General features: G+C 43.8%; 1 protein-coding gene across 1 annotated transcript in view; it reads right to left on the reverse strand.

The window, feature by feature from the left end:
* LOC139381013 (phosphofructokinase, liver a) overlaps positions 1-22,042 on the reverse strand; it is a 61,131-nt gene that overhangs the window by 6,936 nt on the left and 32,153 nt on the right. Inside the window, exons 8-13 of the mRNA XM_071124243.1 lie at positions 9,129-9,224; positions 8,322-8,414; positions 5,745-5,870; positions 5,445-5,509; positions 1,187-1,250; positions 771-917 (exon numbers count right to left, since the gene is read on the reverse strand). Of these exons, the coding sequence (XP_070980344.1) occupies positions 771-917; positions 1,187-1,250; positions 5,445-5,509; positions 5,745-5,870; positions 8,322-8,414; positions 9,129-9,224 (591 nt within the window). The remainder of the gene's footprint in view (positions 1-770; positions 918-1,186; positions 1,251-5,444; positions 5,510-5,744; positions 5,871-8,321; positions 8,415-9,128; positions 9,225-22,042) is intronic.

Here is a 22,042-nt window from a genome sequence, read left to right on the forward strand (position 1 = left end):
AATGACTGCAACACTTAACAAAGAGCTGTAGTTAGTTTGTGATGGAGCCTATTTCTTCCTATTTAAGAAATGAGAGGTAGTCATACCTGTTTGACAGATGACATTAGGCTGGTATATATAGGCAGCTATATCCACAGATTTGTCGGTCAATTCCTCCACCCACCATGCACTCTTAAAGAACTCCTGGCAGACTTGATACAAAATATTTTGTAGTAATGTAATGCTTCACTGGATCAGTCTGAAACGTTGCGCACACTGCTGCCATCTGCTGGTCAAATCTAAATTACACCTAAACTCCTTTGATTGTATGACCTTTCTTTTGCATTTCAAACATGATTAAAGAAAAGAAAAAGCATGTTTTTTTTCTTCATTTTAGGCAGAAATTGAAAAAAAGTATCAGATTTGTAGAACATACTGGGACACCTTGAAAGACAATAGAGCATCTGAATACTGGATAATACTGCTGAATCAATCTGTCTCCTTCATCCATCCATCCATCCTACTACTAGATAATACTGCTGAATCAATCTACTGTCTCCCTCTTCATCCATCCATTCCACTACTAGACAATACTGCTGAATCAATCCGTCTCTCTCTTCATCCATCCATCTTAATACTGGATAATACTGCTGAATCAATCTGTCTCCTTCATCCATCCATCCATCCTACTACTAGATAATACTGCTGAATCAATCTGCTGTCTCTCTATCCATCCATCCATCCATCCATAGCATGTTTAGTGTTGTATCCTAAAGAGACTATATCCTCACCGCTCCATTGGCAAGCCCCTCGAAGCCGTCATTGACAGAGTAGACCTTGTGACCGTAGGCCAGTGCCACTCTGACAGCCGACCGGACCGCTGCATTCATCCCTGCTGCTGGAGCACCCACATTCAACACCGCCAGCGTGTGGTTGCTCTGAAGAAAGATGAGACAGAGGAGTCTACAGCCATGTCATGGGAGTAATGTCTCACAGTGAATATGAAGGCTTCCGAGTGGCTCAGCGCTCTAAGGCACTGCATCTCAGTGCAAGAGACGTCACTACAGACCCTGGTTCGAATTCAGGCTGTATCACATTGGCCCCAGGTCGTCCAGGTTTGGCCGGGGATAGGCCGTCATTGTAAATAAGAACTTGTGCTTAACTGACTTGCCTGGTTAAATAAAGGACAAATATAATAATACATTACCTTGGTAACAGCAGGCTTCTGAAAGGCAAGCAGTTTGTACATGTTCCAGTTGTTCTCAAAGCTCCTAAACAAAGAAGAAATCATATTCAGAAAACATTTATCAAATGTTCTTAATATCACATTCATTATATCATATTTACATACATACTCCATAATACCCCACCGTTCAAAAAGCTGGGGTCACAGAAATGTCTTTGTTTTTTAAAATAAAATTATTTTTTGTCCATTAAAATGTCATCAAATTGATCAGAAATACAGTGTAGACATCGTTAATGTTGTAAATGACTATTGCAGCTGGAAACGGCTGATTTTTTAATGAAATATCTACATAGGAGTACAGAGGCCCATTATCAGCAACCATCACTCCTGTGTTCCAATGGCACGTTGTGTGAGCTAATCCAAGTTTATCATTTTAAAAGGCTAATTGATCATTAGAAAACCCTTTTGAAATTATGTTATGTGGCGTACAGCAGGTCAGCCACCAGGGGGAGACTCGTTGAGGCCTGGTGACAGACGGAGTATACATCACTAAGCGATGGCTCCATCTGCTGGACGTGCCAGGTCACGACGGGCTCTCCACCCAGGACTAATTGGGGCTGATTGGGAGCTGGTGAGTAATCCAGGGCTGATGGGGGAGTTGGTGAGTAATCCAGGGCTGATGGGGGAGTTGGTGAGTAATCCAGGGCTGATGGGGGAGTTGGTGAGTAATCAAGGGCTAATGGGGGAGTTGGTGAGCAATCAGCCCTTGATTACTCACCAGTTGTACAAGCCCCATAAAGCTGCCAGAAGGGCAACACAGGGAGGAAGTGAGGTGACTTCCATGTAGTTGGAGACGGTTACCCGACAGAGAGAGAGTTGAGTTTGCGTGCCCGACAGGATACAGCAAGACCTGGAGCCCAGAAGACGGTATCCCGGAGAGTCTCATATCATATCTTTTTCTTTTTGATTTATTATTTAATAAACCCCCTTGGAAACCGAGCTAATCCTACTCTGTTTGTGTCTGATCAGTGTAAACATCTTCACCAAACCCCCTGGTCTGCCACAGTTAACACAGCTGAAAACTGTTGTACTGATTAAAGAAGCAATAAAACTGGCCATAAAATAAGACCAGTTGAGTATATGGAGCATCAGCATTTGTGGGTTCGATTACAGGCTGAAAATGGCCAGAAACAAAGTACTTTCTTCTGAAACTCATTTGTCTATTCTTGTTCTGAGAAATAAAGGCTATTCCATGCGAGAAATTGCCAAGAAACTGAAGACCTCGTACAACGCTGTGTACTACTCCCTTCACAGAACTGCGCAAACTGTCTCTAACCAGAATAGAAAGAGTAGTGGGAGGCCCCGGTGCACAACTGAGCAAGAGGACAAGTACATTAGTTTGTCTAGTTTAAGAAACAGACGCCTCACAAGTCCTCAACTGGCAGCTTCATTAAATAGTACCTGCAAAACACCAGTCTCAACAGGGAAGAGGCGACTCCAGTGTAATGGCCTTCTAGGCAGGGTTGCAAAGACTGGCCAATAAAAAATAAAAGATTAAGATGGGCAAAATAACACAGACACTGGACAGAGGAACCCTGCCTAGAAGGCCATTATACTGGAGTCTCCTCTTCACTGTTGACGTTGAGACTGGACAGAGGAACCCTGCCTAGAAGGCCATTATACTGAAGTTGCCTCTTCACTGTTGACGTTGAGACTGGACAGAGGAACCCTGCCTAGAAGGCCATTATACTGGAGTCTCCTCTTCACTGTTGACGTTGAGACTGGACAGAGGAACCCTGCCTAGAAGGCCAGCATCCCGGAGTCGCCTCTTCACTATTGACGTTGAGACTGGACAGAGGAACCCTGCCTAGAAGGCCAGCATCCCGGAGTCGCCTCTTCACTGTTGACGTTGAGACTGGACAGAGGAACCCTGCCTAGAAGGCCAGCATCCCGGAGTCGCCTCTTCACTGTTGACGTTGAGACTGGACAGAGGAACTCTGCCTAGAAGGCCATTATACTGGAGTCTCCTCTTCACTGTTGACGTTGAGACTGGAAAGAGGAACTCTGCCTAGAAGGCCAGCATCCCGGAGTCGCCTCTTCACTGTTGACGTTGAGACTGGACAGAGGAACTCTGCCTAGAAGGCCAGCATCCCGGAGTCGCCTCTTCACTGTTGACATTGAGACTGGACAGAGGAACCCTGCCTAGAAGGCCATTATACTGGAGTCTCCTCTTCACTGTTGAGACTGGTGTGTGTATGGGCTGTATCTATGTTAGTCTAATATACTTTTGTACCAGTCAAAAGTTTAGACATACCTACTCATTCCAGTGTTTTCCTTTACTTTTACTGTTTTATACATTGTAGAATAATAGTGAAGACATCAAAACTATGAAATAACACAAATGTAATTATGTAGTAACCAAAAAAGTGTTCAACAAATCAAAATATATTTTATATTTGACAGCTTTCCAATGGAAGAGGTTTGGAACCACCAAGACTCTTCCTAGAGCTGGCCGCCCGGCCAAACTGAGCAATCGGGGGAGGAGGGCCTTGGTAGGGGAAGTGACCAAGAACCCAATTTTCACTCTGAAAGAGCTCCGGAGTTTCTCTGTGGAGATGGGAGAACCTTCCAGAAGGATCCCATCTCTGCAGCACTCCACCAACCAGGCCCTTATGGTAGTGGCCAGAAGGAAGCCACTCCTCAGTAAAAGGCACATGACAGGCCACTTGGAGTTTGCCAAAAGGCACCTAAAGGACTCAGACCATGAGAAACAAGATTAGTCTCTGGTCTGATGAAACCTTGATTGAAGTCTTTGGCCTGAATGCCAAGCTTCACGTCTGGAGGAAACCTGGTACCATCCCTACGGTGAAGCATGGTGGTGGCAGCATCATGCTGTGGGGATGTTTTTCAGGGACTGGGAGACTAGTCAGGATCAAGGCAAAGATGAACAGAGCAAAGTACAGTGAGATCCTTGATGAAGTCCTGAGTGCTTTGGAGCAGGTTCTCAGACTGGGGCAAAGGTTCACCTTCCAACAGGACAACAACCCTAAGCACACAGCCAACGCAGGAGTGGCTTCGGGAAAGACAACGCAGGAGTGGCTTCGGGACAAGTCTCTGAATGTCCTCGAGTGGCTCAGCCAGAGCCCAGACTTGAACCCGATCGAACATCTCTGGAGAGACCTGAACAGAGAGGATCTGCAGAGAAGAATGGGAGAAACTCCCCAAATACATGTGAGCCAAGCTTGTAGCGTCATACTCAAGACTGTAACCGCTGCCAAAGGTGCCTCAAAAAAGGGTCTGAATACTTATGCCTTTGTGATATTTAATGTTTTGTATTTTTATGAATTAGCAGACATTGTTTTTGCTTTGTCATTATTGGGTATTGTGTAGATTGATGAGGATTTTTTTATGTAATACATTTTAGAATAAGGCTGTAATGTAAGAAAATGTGGAAAAAGTCAAGGGTCTAACTACTTTCCGAAGGCCCTGTACAAAAGTATGTGGACAGCCGTTCAAGTTAGTGGATTTCAGCCACACCCATTGATAACAGGTGGATAAAACCGAGCACACAGCCATGCAATCTCCATAGACAAACATTGGCAGTAGAATGACCTTACTGAAGAGCTCAGTGACTTTCAACGTGGCACCATGATATGATGCCACCTATACAACAAGTCAGTTGTTCGAATTTCTGACCTGCTAGAGCTGCCCCGGTCAACCGTAAGTGTCCGATGGACAAAACTGGATTTGGTAGATGCCAGGAGAAAGCTACCTGCCCGAATTCATTGTGCCAATGGTAAAGTTTGGTGGAGGAGGAATAATGGTCTGAATAAGGGTCTGGGGCTGTTTCATGGTTCGGGCTAGGCCCCTTAGTTCCAGTGAAGGGAAATCTTAACTCTACAGCATACAATGACATGCGAGACGATTCAGTGCTTCCAATTTTGTGGCAACAGTTTGGGGAAGTCCCTTTCCTGTTTCAGCATGACAATGCCCCCGTGCACAAAGCAAGGGCCATACAGAAATGGTGTCGAGATCGGTGTGGAAGAACTTGACTGGCCTGCACAGAGCCCTGACCTCAACCCCATCGAACATCTTTGGGATGAATTGGATCGCCGACTATGAGCCAGGCCAAAACGCCCAACAACACCAATGCTCTTATGGCAGCAAAGGGGGGACCAACTCCATATTAATGCCCTTGATTTTGGAATGAGATGTTCAACAAGCAGATACTTTTGGTCACATGGTGTATCATATTCATAACATATTTGACATCTCTCACCTTCCTCTCAGTTGGATGGCTTCATCAAACCTCTTTTCATTCATGGCCTTCTGAACCTCTTTAGTCTACAGGCAAGACACACATCATATAATCATACGATCGTCAGAATTCGATTTGTGCAAATCCCTCTCATTACCCTCCCTCAAACAGTAAGACTGTAATGCCCTGTTGCAGAGTATGAGAGAGGAACTGTGAGGGAGGGATTAGATTTACAGACATGGACCAAAAACATTCAGGACTGTTTATTGTTAGGAGAATTTGTCAGTGGTTCGTCACTTCTGAAACAGGAAGATACCTCACCATCTGTACACACTCCACAAGAGGCAGGCGGACAGCCTGGTTTCCTGACAGGCCGATGACACAGGCTGGGGTCTCTGGAGTGGCCTCTAACAGAGCGACGACAGCCTCCACTCCCACCTTACTGCTCTGTGGAATTACAACAGGACAGGACTTAACAAGATGGTGCTGCCGAGTACGGGGCACAGGGGAGGTCCGTAGGCCTTTTTTTGGAACACCTATACATGCCATTTCCTACAATCTAGAGCCTGAAATGATAATATACAAAATAAAATAGTATTTCATTTCCTATTTTAAATAACAGTGGCGCAGCCAGTCCACAAGCTGGTACAGCGCCACTCTTACATTCTGAACCTTGCATTCACTACGACACCCTCTGACAAACTGCAGCTTCAATATACCCAATCTAAACCGAACAGCCCACTACTCCAACATGAACGGAACACCCTACTACTCCAATCTGAACCGAACACCCCACTACTCCAACATGAACGGAACACCCTACTACTCCAATCTGAACCGAACACCCCACTACTCCAATCTAAACCGAACAGCCCACTACTCCAATCTAAACGGAACAGCCCACTACTCCAATCTAAACCGAACACCCCACTACTCCAAACTAAAAACCCAACACCCTACTACTCCAATCTAAACCGAACACCCCACTACTCCAATCTGAACCGAACACCCCACTACTCCAAACTAAAAACCGAACACCCCACTACTCCAATCTAAACGGAACAGCCCACTACTCCAATCTGAACCGAACACCCCACTACTCCAATCTAAACGGAACAGCCCACTACTCCAATCTAAACCGAACACCCCACTACTCCAATCTAAACGGAACAGCCCACTACTCCAATCTAAACGGAACAGCCCACTACTCCAATCTGAACCGAACACCCCACTACTCCAATCTAAACGGAACAGCCCACTACTCCAATCTAAACGGAACAGCCCACTACTCCAATCTAAACGGAACAGCCCACTACTCCAATCTAAACGGAACAGCCCACTACTCCAATCTAAACCGAACACCCCACTACTCCAATCTAAACGGAACAGCCCACTACTCCAATCTAAACGGAACAGCCCACTACTTCAATCTGAACCGAACACCCCACTACTCCAATCTAAACGGAACAGCCCACTACTCCAATCTAAACGGAACAGCCCACTACTCCAATCTAAACCGAACACCCCACTACTCCAATCTGAACCGAACACCCCACTACTCCAATCTAAACGGAACACCCCACTACTCCAATCTAAACGGAACAGCCCACTACTCCAAACTAAAAACCGAACACCCCACTACTCCAATCTGAACCGAACACCCCATTACTCCAATCTGAACCGAACACCCCACTACTCCAATCTAAACCGAACAGCCCACTACTCCAATCTGAACCGAACACCCCACTACTCCAAACTAAAAACCGAACACCCCACTACTCCAATCTAAACGGAACAGCCCACTACTCCAATCTGAACCGAACACCCCACTACTCCAAACTAAAAACCGAACACCCCACTACTCCAATCTAAACCGAACACCCCATTACTCCAATCTGAACCGAACACCCCACTACTCCAATCTGAACCGAACACCCCACTACTCCAATCTAAACGGAACAGCCCACTACTCCAATCTAAACCGAACACCCCACTACTCCAAACTAAAAACCGAACACCCCACTACTCCAAACTAAAAACCGAACACCCTACTACTCCAATCTAAACGGAACAGCCCACTACACCAATCTAAACGGAACAGCCCACTACTCCAATCTAAACGGAACAGCCCATTACTCCAATCTAAACGGAACAGCCCACTACTCCAATCTAAACGGAACAGCCCACTACTCCAATCTAAACGGAACAGCCCACTACTCCAATCTAAACGAAACAGCCCATTACTCCAATCTAAACGGAACAGCCCACTACTCCAATCTAAACGGAACAGCCCACTACTCCAATCTAAACGGAACAGCCCACTACTCCAATCTAAACGGAATAGCCCACTACTCCAATCTAAACGGAACAGCCCACTACTCCAATCTAAACGGAACAGCCCACTACTCCAATCTAAACGGAACAGCCCACTACTCCAATCTAAACGGAACAGCCCACTACTCCAATCTAAACGGAACAGCCCACTACTCCAATCTAAACGGAACAGCCCACTACTCCAATCTAAACGGAACAGCCCACTACTCCAATCTAAACGGAACAGCCCACTACTCCAACCTAAATGGAACAGCCCACTACTCCAATCTAAACCGAACAGCCCACTACTCCAATCTAAACCGAACAGCCCACTACTCCAGTCTAAACCGAACAGCACACTACTCCAATCTAAACGGAACAGCACACTACTCCACTACGTCCAGTACAGTAGGGGAGTCCAGTACAGTAGGGGACTCCAGTACAGTAGGGGACTCCAGTACAGTAGTGGACTCCAGTACAGTAGTGGACTCCAGTACAGTAGGGGCCCCCAGTACAGTAGGGGCCCCCAGTACAGTAGGGGCCTCCAGTACAGTAGTATAACAAGTGTTAAGGAGCTGAACTCACCAGCACCCGGTCGAAGGCGGAGGGTGTTCCCCCTCGCTGTACATGACCTAGGACTGTCACCCGTGTGTCATAGCCCAGCCTCTTCACTACCAGCTACAAAGAGACATGAGACAGGGAGAGACAGTCAGATAATAGACATGGAGACATGGAGAGAGGAGCAGTCAGCCAGTCAGTGAGAGAATAGACATGGAGAGAGGAACAGTCAGTCAGCCAGTCAGGGAATAGACATGGAGAGAGGACCAGCCAGTCAGGGAATAGACATGGAGAGAGGAGCAGTCAGCCAGGGAATAGACATGGAGAGAGGAGCAGTCAGCCAGTCAGTCAGGGAATAGACATGGAGAGAGGAGCAGTCAGCCAGTCAGAGAATAGACATGGAGAGAGGAGCAGTCAGCCAGTCAGAGAATAGACATGGAGAGAGGAGCAGTCAGCCAGTCAGTCAGCCAGTCAGAGAATAGACATGGAGAGAGAAGCAGTCAGCCAGTCAGAGAATAGACATGGAGAGAGGAGCAGTCAGCCAGTCAGTCAGTCAGTCAGTCAGGGAATAGACATGGAGAGAGGAGCAGTCAGCCAGGAAATAGACATGGAGAAATGAGGTCAAGTCAGCAAAGGGAACACATATGTTTATACAGTCATGGGATGCATCCTGTTCTCTTTATAGTGCACTACAAAGGGAACAGGGTGAAATTTGGGACGCATTGTCATGGTCCCACAAAGTATAAGAAGTCACTATGTGATTAATACTGATGCAGTTTATCAGGCTTTCATACAAAGACAGAGGCACACGGAATGAGCTGCTTAAAGACGTACATCCTTGACGTAGCTTGAAGAGATCGGTTCACCAGCTCTGTTGATGGCCCCTTCAGCGATGATTACTATGTTCAGTCTGGAGCCCTTACTGCGACTCTGCACACAAACACATCACACACACACAACTATATTACTGACACTCTGCACACACACTACACCAGTGTCTTTCAGTGTATTTGGCTCTTCAGAACAGAATGCAAAAGAACAGAACAGAATAGAGAACAGAATGAAACAGAATATAGAACATAATATAGAACATAATATAGAACATAATATAGAACAGAATATAGAACAGAATATAGAACATAATATAGAACATAATATAGAACAGAATATAGAACAGAATATAGAACATAATATAGAACATAATATAGAACATAATATAGAACAGAATATAGAACAGAATATAGAACATAATATAGAACATAATATAGAACATAATATAGAACATAATATAGAACATAATATAGAACATAATATAACAAAGAACAGAATGTAATAGAACTGAATATAGAACAGAATGTAATAGAACTGAATATAGAACAGAATATAGAATATAATAGAACAGAATATAATAGAACAGAATATAGAATATAATAGAACAGAATATAATAGAACAGAATATAGAATATAATAGAACAGTTTGTCAGTTTGTTATATCTTGAGTACTTCTCCTGTCCTATTCGGTGTCCTGTGTGAATCTAAGTGTGCGTTCTCTAATTCTCTCCTTCTCTCTTTCTTTCTCTCTCTCTCCTTGCTGTCCCCAGTCCACCTGGCCGTGCTGCTGCTCCAGTTTCAACTGTTCTGCCTTATTATTATTCGACCATGCTGGTCATTTATGAACATTTGAACATCTTGGCCATGTTCTGTTATAATCTCCACCCGGCACAGCCAGAAGAGGACTGGCCACCCCACATATGCTCTCTCTAATTCTCTCTTTCTTTCTCTCTCTCGGAGGACCTCAGCCCTAGGACCATGCCCCAGGAATACCTGACATGATGACTCCTTGCTGTCCCCAGTCCACCTGACCGTGCTGCTGCTCCAGTTTCAACTGTTCTGCCTTATTATTATTCGACCATGCTGGTCATTTATGAACATTTGAACATCTTGGCCATGTTCTGTTATAATCTCCACCCGGCACAGCCAGAAGAGGACTGGCCACCCCACATAGCCTGGTTCCTCTCTAGGTTTCTTCCTAGGTTTTGGCCTTTCTAGGGAGTTTTTCCTAGCCACCGTGCTTCTACACCTGCATTGCTTGCTATTTTGGGTTTTAGGCTGGGTTTCTGTACAGCACTTTGAGATATCAGCTGATGTACGAAGGGCTATATAAATAAATTTGATTTGATTTGAATATAATAGAACAGAATATAGAATATAATATAATAGAACAGAATATAGAATATAATAGAACAGAATATAACAGAACAGAATATAGAATGTAACAGAACAGAATATAGAATATAACAGAACAGAATATAATAGAACAGAATATAGAATATAATAGAACAGAATATAACAGAACAGAATATAGAATATAATAGAACAGAATATAACAGAACAGAATATAGAATATAATAGAACAGAATATAACAGAACATAATATAGACTATAATATAACAGAATATAATATAACAGAATATAGACTATAATATAACAGAATATAATATAACAGAATATAGACTATAATATAACAGAATATAACAGAACAGAATATAGACTATAATATAACAGAATATAATATAACAGAATATAGACTATAATATAACAGAACAGAATATAGACTATAATATAACAGAATATAATAGAACGGAATATAACAGAACAGAATATAATAGAGCAGAACAAAACAGAACATAGAATATAACACAATATAGAACAGAGCAAAGCAGAACTAAATATAGAATAGAACAGAGCATAGAACAGAGCAGAATAGAACAGAATATAATCTAGAACAGAACACATAACAGACTTTAGAACAGAACAGAGAATATAACAGGATATAGAATAAAACAAAACAAGACATAGAATAGAACAACTTTGTTGTGATTCCAGCCTCGTGTCTTCTTGAGTATGACGCTACAAGCTTGGCACACCTGTATTTGGGGATTTTCTCCGATTCTTCTCTGCAGATCCTCTCAAGCTCTGTCAGGTTGGATGGGGAGTGTTTCTGCACAGCTATTTTCAGGTCTCTCCAGAGATGTTAGATCGGATTCAAGTCCGGGCTGTGGCTGGGCCACTGAAGGACATTCAGAGACTTGCCCCGAAGCCATTCCTGCGTTGTCTTGGCTGTGTGCTTAGGGTCGTTGTCCTGCCGCTGAAAAACATTCCCACAACATGCTGCTGCCACCACCATGCTTCACTGTAGAGATGGTGCCAGGTTTCCTCCAGACGTGACGCTTGGCATTCAGGCCAAAGAGTTCAATCTTGGTTTCATCAGACCAGAGAATCTTGTTCCTCACTAGAGTCCTTTAAGTGCCTTTTGGAAACTCCAAGCAGGCTGTCATGTGCATTTTACTTCACCTGATTGGTAAAGTGCTGCAGATATAGTCCTTCTGGAAGGTTCTCCCATCTCCACAGAGGAACTCTGAAGCTCTGTCAGCGTGACCATAGGCTTCTTGGTCACCTCCCTGACAAAGGTCCTTCTCCCCCGATTGCCCAGTTTGGCCGAGCAGACAGCTTGAGGAAGAGTCTTGGTGGTTCCAAACTTATTCCATTTAAGAATGATGGAGGCCACTGTGTTCTTGGGGACCTTCAATGCTGCAGAAATATTTTGATACCCTTCCCCAGATCTGTGCCTTGACACAATCCTGTCTCGGAGCTCTACGGACAATTCCTTCGACCTCATGGCTTGGTTTTTACTCTGACATGTCAACTGTGGGACCTTATATAGACAAGTGTGTGCCTTTCCAAATCATGTCCAATCAACTTATTCTAAAATTGAATTTACAATTTTAGAATAAGGCTTTAACATTACAAAATGTGAAAAAAGTCAAGGGGTCTGAATATTTTCCAAATGCACTGTATAACAGAAGATCAAATCAAATGTATTTATATAGCCCTTCTTACATCAGCTGATATCTCAAAGTGCTGTACAGAAACTCAGCCTAAAACCCCAAACAGCAAGCAATGCAGGTGTAGAAGAGGCTAGAACATAACCCCCAAACAGCAAAGCAATGCAGGTGTAGAAGAGGCTAGAACATAACCCCCAAACAGCAAAGCAATGCAGGTGTAGAAGAGGCTAGAACATAACCCCCAAACAGCAAAGCAATGCAGGTGTAGAAGAGGCGAGAACATAACCCCCAAACAGCAAAGCAATGCAGGTGTAGAAGAGGCTAGAACATAACCCCCAAACAGCAAAGCAATGCAGGTGTAGAAGAGGCTAGAACATAACCCCCAAACAGCAAAGCAATGCAGGTGTAGAAGAGGCTAGAACATAACCCCCAAACAGCAAAGCAATGCAGGTGTAGAAGAGGCTAGAACATAACCCCCAAACAGCAAAGCAATGCAGGTGTAGAAGAGGCTAGAACATAACCCCCAAACAGCAAAGCAATGCAGGTGTAGAAGAGGCTAGAACATAACCCCCAAACAGCAAAGCAATGCAGGTGTAGAAGAGGCTAGAACATAACCCCCAAACAGCAAAGCAATGCAGGTGTAGAAGAGGCTAGAACATAACCCCCAAACAGCAAAGCAATGCAGGTGTAGAAGAGGCTAGAACATAACCCCCAAACAGCAAAGCAATGCAGGTGTAGAAGAGGCTAGAACATAACCCCCAAACAGCAAAGCAATGCAGGTGTAGAAGAGGCTAGAACATAACCCCCAAACAGCAAAGCAATGCAGGTGTAGAAGAGGCTAGAACATAACCCCCAAACAGCAAAGCAATGCAGGTGTAGAAGAGGCTAGAACATAACCCCCAAACAGCAAAGCAATGCAGGTGTAGAAGAGGCTAGAACATAACCCCCAAACAGCAAAGCAATGCAGGTGTAGAAGAGGCTAGAACATAACCCCCAAACAGCAAAGCAATGCAGGTGTAGAAGAGGCGAGAACATAACCCCCAAACAGCAAAGCAATGCAGGTGTAGAAGAGGCTAGAACATAACCCCCAAACAGGTGCAGGTGTAGAAGAGGCGAGAACATAACCCCCAAACAGGTGCAGGTGTAGAAGAGGCGAGAACATAACCCCCAAACAGGTGCAGGTGTAGAAGAGGCGAGAACATAACCCCCAAACAGGTGCAGGTGTAGAAGAGGCTAGAACATAACCCCCAAACAGCAAAGCAATGCAGGTGTAGAAGAGGCTAGAACATAACCCCCAAACAGGTGCAGGTGTAGAAGAGGCTAGAACATAACCCCCAAACAGGTGCAGGTGTAGAAGAGGCTAGAACATAACCCCCAAACAGCAAAGCAATGCAGGTGTAGAAGAGGCTAGAACATAACCCCCAAACAGCAAAGCAATGCAGGTGTAGAAGAGGCTAGAACATAACCCCCAAACAGGTGCAGGTGTAGAAGAGGCTAGAACATAACCCCCAAACAGGTGCAGGTGTAGAAGAGGCTAGAACATAACCCCCAAACAGGTGCAGGTGTAGAAGAGGCTAGAACATAACCCCCAAACAGGTGCAGGTGTAGAAGAGGCTAGAACATAACCCCCAAACAGGTGCAGGTGTAGAAGAGGCTAGAACATAACCCCCAAACAGGTGCAGGTGTAGAAGAGGCTAGAACATAACCCCCAAACAGGTGCAGGTGTAGAAGAGGCTAGAACATAACCCCCAAACAGGTGCAGGTGTAGAAGAGGCTTGAACATAACCCCCAAACAGGTGCAGGTGTAGAAGAGGCGAGAACATAACCCCCAAACAGGTGCAGGTGTAGAAGAGGCTAGAACATAACCCCCAAACAGCAAAGCAATGCAGGTGTAGAAGAGGCTAGAACATAACCCCCAAACAGGTGCAGGTGTAGAAGAGGCTAGAACATAACCCCCAAACAGGTGCAGGTGTAGAAGAGGCGAGAACATAACCCCCAAACAGCAAAGCAATGCAGGTGTAGAAGAGGCTAGAACATAACCCCCAAACAGCAAAGCAATGCAGGTGTAGAAGAGGCTAGAACATAACCCCCAAACAGGTGCAGGTGTAGAAGAGGCTAGAACATAACCCCCAAACAGGTGCAGGTGTAGAAGAGGCTAGAACATAACCCCCAAACAGGTGCAGGTGTAGAAGAGGCTAGAACATAACCCCCAAACAGGTGCAGGTGTAGAAGAGGCTAGAACATAACCCCCAAACAGGTGCAGGTGTAGAAGAGGCTAGAACATAACCCCCAAACAGGTGCAGGTGTAGAAGAGGCTAGAACATAACCCCCAAACAGGTGCAGGTGTAGAAGAGGCGAGAACATAACCCCCAAACAGGTGCAGGTGTAGAAGAGGCGAGAACATAACCCCCAAACAGGTGCAGGTGTAGAAGAGGCGAGAACATAACCCCCAAACAGGTGCATGTGTAGAAGAGGCTAGAACATAACCCCCAAACAGGTGCAGGTGTAGAAGAGGCTAGAACATAACCCCCAAACAGGTGCAGGTGTAGAAGAGGCTAGAACATAACCCCCAAACAGGTGCAGGTGTAGAAGAGGCTAGAACATAACCCCCAAACAGGTGCAGGTGTAGAAGAGGCGAGAACATAACCCCCAAACAGGTGCAGGTGTAGAAGAGGCTAGAACATAACCCCCAAACAGGTGCAGGTGTAGAAGAGGCTAGAACATAACCCCCAAACAGGTGCAGGTGTAGAAGAGGCTAGAACATAACCCCCAAACAGGTGCAGGTGTAGAAGAGGCGAGAACATAACCCCCAAACAGGTGCAGGTGTAGAAGAGGCTAGAACATAACCCCCAAACAGGTGCAGGTGTAGAAGAGGCTAGAACATAACCCCCAAACAGGTGCAGGTGTAGAAGAGGCTAGAACATAACCCCCAAACAGGTGCAGGTGTAGAAGAGGCTAGAACATAACCCCCAAACAGGTGCAGGTGTAGAAGAGGCGAGAACATAACCCCCAAACAGGTGCAGGTGTAGAAGAGGCTAGAACATAACCCCCAAACAGCAATGCAATGCAGGTGTAGAAGAGGCTAGAACATAATCCCCAAACAGGTGCAGGTGTAGAAGAGGCTAGAACATAACCCCCAAACAGGTGCAGGTGTAGAAGAGGCTAGAACATAACCCCCAAACAGCAAAGCAATGCAGGTGTAGAAGAGGCTAGAACATAACCCCCAAACAGCAAAGCAATGCAGGTGTAGAAGAGGCTAGAACATAACCCCCAAACAGGTGCAGGTGTAGAAGAGGCTAGAACATAACCCCCAAACAGGTGCAGGTGTAGAAGAGGCTAGAACATAACCCCCAAACAGGTGCAGGTGTAGAAGAGGCTAGAACATAACCCCCAAACAGGTGCAGGTGTAGAAGAGGCTAGAACATAACCCCCAAACAGGTGCAGGTGTAGAAGAGGCTAGAACATAACCCCCAAACAGGTGCAGGTGTAGAAGAGGCTAGAACATAACCCCCAAACAGGTGCAGGTGTAGAAGAGGCTAGAACATAACCCCCAAACAGGTGCAGGTGTAGAAGAGGCTAGAACATAACCCCCAAACAGGTGCAGGTGTAGAAGAGGCTAGAACATAACCCCCAAACAGGTGCAGGTGTAGAAGAGGCTAGAACATAACCCCCAAACAGGTGCAGGTGTAGAAGAGGCGAGAACATAACCCCCAAACAGGTGCAGGTGTAGAAGAGGCTAGAACATAACCCCCAAACAGGTGCAGGTGTAGAAGAGGCTAGAACATAACCCCCAAACAGGTGCAGGTGTAGAAGAGGCTAGAACATAACCCCCAAACAGGTGCAGGTGTAGAAGAGGCTAGAACATAACCCCCAAACAGGTGCAGGTGTAGAAGAGGCTAGAACATAACCCCCAAACAGGTGCAGGTGTAGAAGAGGCGAGAACATAACCCCCAAACAGGTGCAGGTGTAGAAGAGGCTAGAACATAACCCCCAAACAGGTGCAGGTGTAGAAGAGGCTAGAACATAACCCCCAAACAGGTGCAGGTGTAGAAGAGGCTAGAACATAACCCCCAAACAGGTGCAGGTGTAGAAGAGGCGAGAACATAACCCCCAAACAGGTGCAGGTGTAGAAGAGGCTAGAACATAACCCCCAAACAGGTGCAGGTGTAGAAGAGGCTAGAACATAACCCCCAAACAGGTGCAGGTGTAGAAGAGGCTAGAACATAACCCCCAAACAGGTGCAGGTGTAGAAGAGGCTAGAACATAACCCCCAAACAGGTGCAGGTGTAGAAGAGGCGAGAACATAACCCCCAAACAGGTGCAGGTGTAGAAGAGGCGAGAACATAACCCCCAAACAGGTGCAGGTGTAGAAGAGGCTAGAACATAACCCCCAAACAGGTGCAGGTGTAGAAGAGGAGAGAACATAACCCCCAAACAGGTGCAGGTGTAGAAGAGGCTAGAACATAACCCCCAAACAGGTGCAGGTGTAGAAGAGGCGAGAACATAACCCCCAAACAGGTGCAGGTGTAGAAGAGGCTAGAACATAACCCCCAAACAGGTGCAGGTGTAGAAGAGGCTAGAACATAACCCCCAAACAGGTGCAGGTGTAGAAGAGGCTAGAACATAACCCCCAAACAGCAAAGCAATGCAGGTGTAGAAGAGGCGAGAACATAACCCCCAAACAGGTGCAGGTGTAGAAGAGGCTAGAACATAACCCCCAAACAGGTGCAGGTGTAGAAGAGGCTAGAACATAACCCTCAAACAGGTGCAGGTGTAGAAGAGGCGAGAACATAACCCCCAAACAGGTGCAGGTGTAGAAGAGGCTAGAACATAACCCCCAAACAGGTGCAGGTGTAGAAGAGGCGAGAACATAACCCCCAAACAGGTGCAGGTGTAGAAGAGGCTAGAACATAACCCCCAAACAGGTGCAGGTGTAGAAGAGGCGAGAACATAACCCCCAAACAGGTGCAGGTGTAGAAGAGGCGAGAACATAACCCCCAAACAGGTGCAGGTGTAGAAGAGGCTAGAACATAACCCCCAAACAGGTGCAGGTGTAGAAGAGGCTAGAACATAACCCCCAAACAGGTGCAGGTGTAGAAGAGGCTAGAACATAACCCCCAAACAGGTGCAGGTGTAGAAGAGGCTAGAACATAACCCCCAAACAGGTGCAGGTGTAGAAGAGGCGAGAACATAACCCCCAAACAGGTGCAGGTGTAGAAGAGGCTAGAACATAACCCCCAAACAGGTGCAGGTGTAGAAGAGGCGAGAACATAACCCCCAAACAGGTGCAGGTGTAGAAGAGGCGAGAACATAACCCCCAAACAGGTGCAGGTGTAGAAGAGGCGAGAACATAACCCCCAAACAGGTGCAGGTGTAGAAGAGGCGAGAACATAACCCCCAAACAGGTGCAGGTGTAGAAGAGGCGAGAACATAACCCCCAAACAGGTGCAGGTGTAGAAGAGGCTAGAACATAACCCCCAAACAGGTGCAGGTGTAGAAGAGGCTAGAACATATGCTGAACAGACATATAAATGGAACATGCAGCACACGTGGGAAATGAGCTTTTAGTGGCGTCAGACCTCTGTGTCTGTCCTCCCTGACCTGCTGCTTTGTTTTGTGTTACCTTTTTCCCCCTTTTTAGTGAAATGGGTTACTGAGATGCAGTACCTTAGAACAGGCCCCTTAGTGCTGCTTTGGACAACATCAACCACCTCATTCTTCTGGAGAGAGTGGAACACCTAATTGGTCTACACGGACAAGTTCTGGCCTGGTTTAGATGGCAACAGTCAGAAAGATATTAGTTAGTCTCTGTGGATGGTTTGTCTTCTGACAAATCAATGGTAAGTTTCGGTGTTCCTCAAGTTTCCATTTTAGGACCACTATTGTTTTCACTATATATTCTACCTCTTTGCGATGTCATTCGTAAACACAATGTCACTGCTATGCAGACGACACACAGCTATGCATTTCGATGAAGAAGTGGTGAATCCCCAAAACTCTGGACCCTCTTTTGACAAACACATCAAGAATATTTAAAGGGCAGCTTTTTCCAACTTCGTAATTGCAAAAACCAGAACTTTTCTGTAAAAAAATTATGCAGAAAAGCTTATCCATGCTTTTGTCACTGCTAGGTTAGACTACCCGGATAAAGCACTAAATAAACTTCAGTTAGTGCAGTTAATCCTGACTAGAACCAAAAAATTGGATCATATTACTCCAGTGCTAGCCTCTACACTGGCTTTCTGTTAAGGCTAGGGCTGATTTCAAGGTTTTACTGCTAACCTACAAAGCATTACATGGGCTTGCTCCGACCTGTTTCTCCAATTTGGTCCTGCAGTACATACCTACACGTTCGCTACGGTCACAAGACGCAGGCCTCCTAATTGTCCCTAGAATTTCTAAGCAAACAGCTGGAGGCAGGGCTTTCTCCTATAGAGCTCCATTTTTATGGAATGGTCTGCCTACCCATGTGAGAGACGCACTCGGTCTCAACCTTTAAGTCTCTATTGAAGACTCATCTCTTCAGTAGGTCCTATGATTGAGTGTAGTCTGGCCCAGGGGTGTGAAGGTGAACGGCAAGGCACTGGAGTAACTAACCACTCTTGATGTCTCTGCCTGGCCGGTTCCCCTCTTTCCACTGGGATTCTCTGCCTCTGACCCTATTACAGGGGCTTACTGGTGCTCTTCCATGCCGTCCCTAGGAGGGGTGCATCACTTGAGTGGGTTGAGTCACAGACGTGATCTTCCTGTCTAGTTTTGCGCCCACTCGGGCTCCTGCGGTGGAGATCTTCCTGGGCTAAACTCAGCCTTGTCTCAAGGTAGTAAGATGGTGGTCTGTTGATATCCATCTAGTGGTGTGGGGGCTGTGCTTTGGCAAAGTGGGTGGGGTTATATCCTGCCTGGTAGGCCGGGGCCACAGTGTCCCCCGACCCCCCCGTCTCAGCCTCCAGTATCTATGCTGCAATAGTCTATGTGCCGGGGGGCTGGGGTCAGTCTGTTATATCTGGTGTAATTATGTCGTCTTATCTGGTGTCCTGTGTAAACTTAAATGTGTTCCCTCTCTCTCCCTCCCTCTCTCTCTCTCTCTCGACCTCTGAATGCTCAGCTATGAAAAGCCAACTGACATTTACTCCTGAGGTGCTGATCTGTTGCACCCTCTACAACCACTGTGATTATTATTTGACCCTGTTGGTCATCTATGAACGTTTGAACATCTTGAAGAACGATATGGCCTTGATGGCCATGTACTCTTATAATCTCTACCGGCACAGCCAGAAGAGGACTGGCCACCCCTCAGAGCCTGGTTCCTCTCTAGGTTTCTTCCTAGGTTCCTGCCTTTCTAGGGAGTTTTTCCTAGCCACCGTGCTTCTACATCTGCATTGGTTGCTGTTTTAGGCTGGGATTCTGTATATCACTTTGTGACATGATGTTAAAAAGGCAGTATAAATACATTTGATTGATGTAATAAGTGTTGGTCCCATTTTTCATGATTTGAAAAAGAAAATCCAAGACATTTTGAGGACAAGTATTTCTGTCTGTAATATAGCCCCTTTGTAGAAAAAAACTCATTCTGATTGGCTGGGCCTGGCTCACCAATGGCTACGCCCCTGCCCAGTCATGTGAAATACATAGATTAGGGTCTAATGAATTTATTTCAAATGACCGATTTTCTGATATGAACTGTAACTGAGTAAAATCTTAGAAATTGTTGCATTTCAATTTTTGTTCCATGTAGAATAGAATAAAATAGAACAGAACAGGATAGAACAGAACAGAATATAACAGGATAAAATAGAACAGGATAGAATAGAACAGGATAGAAGAGGATAGAATAGAACAGGATAAAATAGAACAGGATAGAATAAAATAAAATAGAACAGGATAGAATAAAATAGAACAGGATAGAATAAAATAAAATAGAACAGGATAGAATAAAATAAAATAGAACAGGACAGAATAAAATAGAACAGGATAGAACAGTATAGAATGAAATAAAATAGAACAGGATAGAATAGAACAGGATAGAATAAAATAAAATAGAACAGGATAGAATAGAACAGGATAGAATAAAATAAAATAGAACAGGATAGAATAGAACAGGATAGAATAAAATAAAATAGAACAGGATAGAATAAAATAGAACAGTATAGAATAAAATAAAATAGAACAGGATAGAATAGAACAGGATAAAATAGAACAGGATAGAATAAAATAAAATAGAACAGGATAGAATAAAATAAAATAGAACAGGATAGAATAAAATAGAACAGGATAGAATAAAATAGAACAGGATAGAACAGGATAGAACAGAATAGAATACAATAAAATAGAACAGGATAGAATAGAACAGGATAGAATAAAATAGAACAGGATAGAATAAAATAGAACAGGATAGAACAGGATAGAACAGGATAGAACAGTATAGAATAAAATAAAATAGAACAGGATAGAATAGAACAGGATAGAATAAAATAGAACAGGATAGAAGAGAACAGGATTAAATAAAATAGAACAGGATAGAATAAAATAAAATAGAACAGGATAGAATAAAATAGAACAGGATAGAATAAAATAGAACAGGATAGAACAGTATAGAATAAAATAGAACAGGATAGAATAAAATAAAATTGAACAGGCTAGAACAGTATAGAATAAAATAAAACAGAACAGGATAGAATAGAACAGGATAGAATAAAATAAAATAGAACAGGATATAATAAAATAGAACAGGATAGAACAGGATAGAACAGTATAGAATATAATAAAATAGAACAGGATAGAATAAAATAAAATAGAACAGGATAGAATAAAATAGAACAGGATAGAACAAAATAGAACAGGATAGAACAAAATAAAATAGAACACGATAGAATAAAATAGAACAGGATAGAATAAAATAAAATAGAACAGGATAGAATAAAATAGAACAGGATAGAACAGGATAGAACAGTATAGAATAAAATAGAACAGGATAGAACAGTATAGAATAAAATAAAATAGAACAGGATAGAATAAAATAGAACAGGATAGAACAGAACAGAATAACATAAAATAGAACAGGATATAATAAAATAAAATAGAACAGGATATAATAAAATAGAACAGGATAGAACAGGATAGAACAGTATAGAACTAAATAGAACAGGATAGAACAGGATATAATAAAATAAAATAGAACAGGATAGAACAAAATAGAACAGGATAGAACAGTATAGAACAGTATAGAATAAAATAGAACAGGATAGAATAGAACATGATATAATAAAATAGAACAGGATAGAACAGGATAGAATAACATAAAATAGAACAGGATAGAACCAAATAGAACAGGATAGAACAGGATAGAACAGTATAGAATAAAATAGAACAGGATAGAATAGAACAGGATAGAATAAAATAGAACAGGATAGAACAGGATAGAATAACATAAAATAGAACAGGATATAATAAAATAGAACAGGATAGAACAAAATAGAACAGGATAGAACAGTATAGAATAAAATAAAATAGAACAGGATAGAATAAAATAGAACAGGATAGGACAGTATAGAATAACATAAAATAGAACATGATAGAATAAAATAGAACAGGATAGAACAGGATAGAACAGTATAGAATACAATAAAATAGAACAGGATAGAATAAAATAGAACAGGATAGAACAAAATAGAACAGGATAGAACAGTATAGAATAAAATAAAATAGAACAGGATAGAATAAAATAGAACAGGATAGAACAAAAAAGAACAGGATAGAACAAAATAGAACAGGATAGAACAGGATAGAACAGTATAGAATAAAATAGAACAGGATAGAACAGTATAGAATAAAATAGAACAGGATAGAATAAATTAGAACAGTATAGAATAAAATAGAACAGTATAGAATAAAATAGAACAGTAT

The sequence above is a fragment of the Oncorhynchus clarkii genome, chromosome 22 (genome assembly GCF_045791955.1).
Source record: "Oncorhynchus clarkii lewisi isolate Uvic-CL-2024 chromosome 22, UVic_Ocla_1.0, whole genome shotgun sequence".
Classification (NCBI taxonomy): Eukaryota; Metazoa; Chordata; class Actinopteri; order Salmoniformes; family Salmonidae; genus Oncorhynchus; species Oncorhynchus clarkii.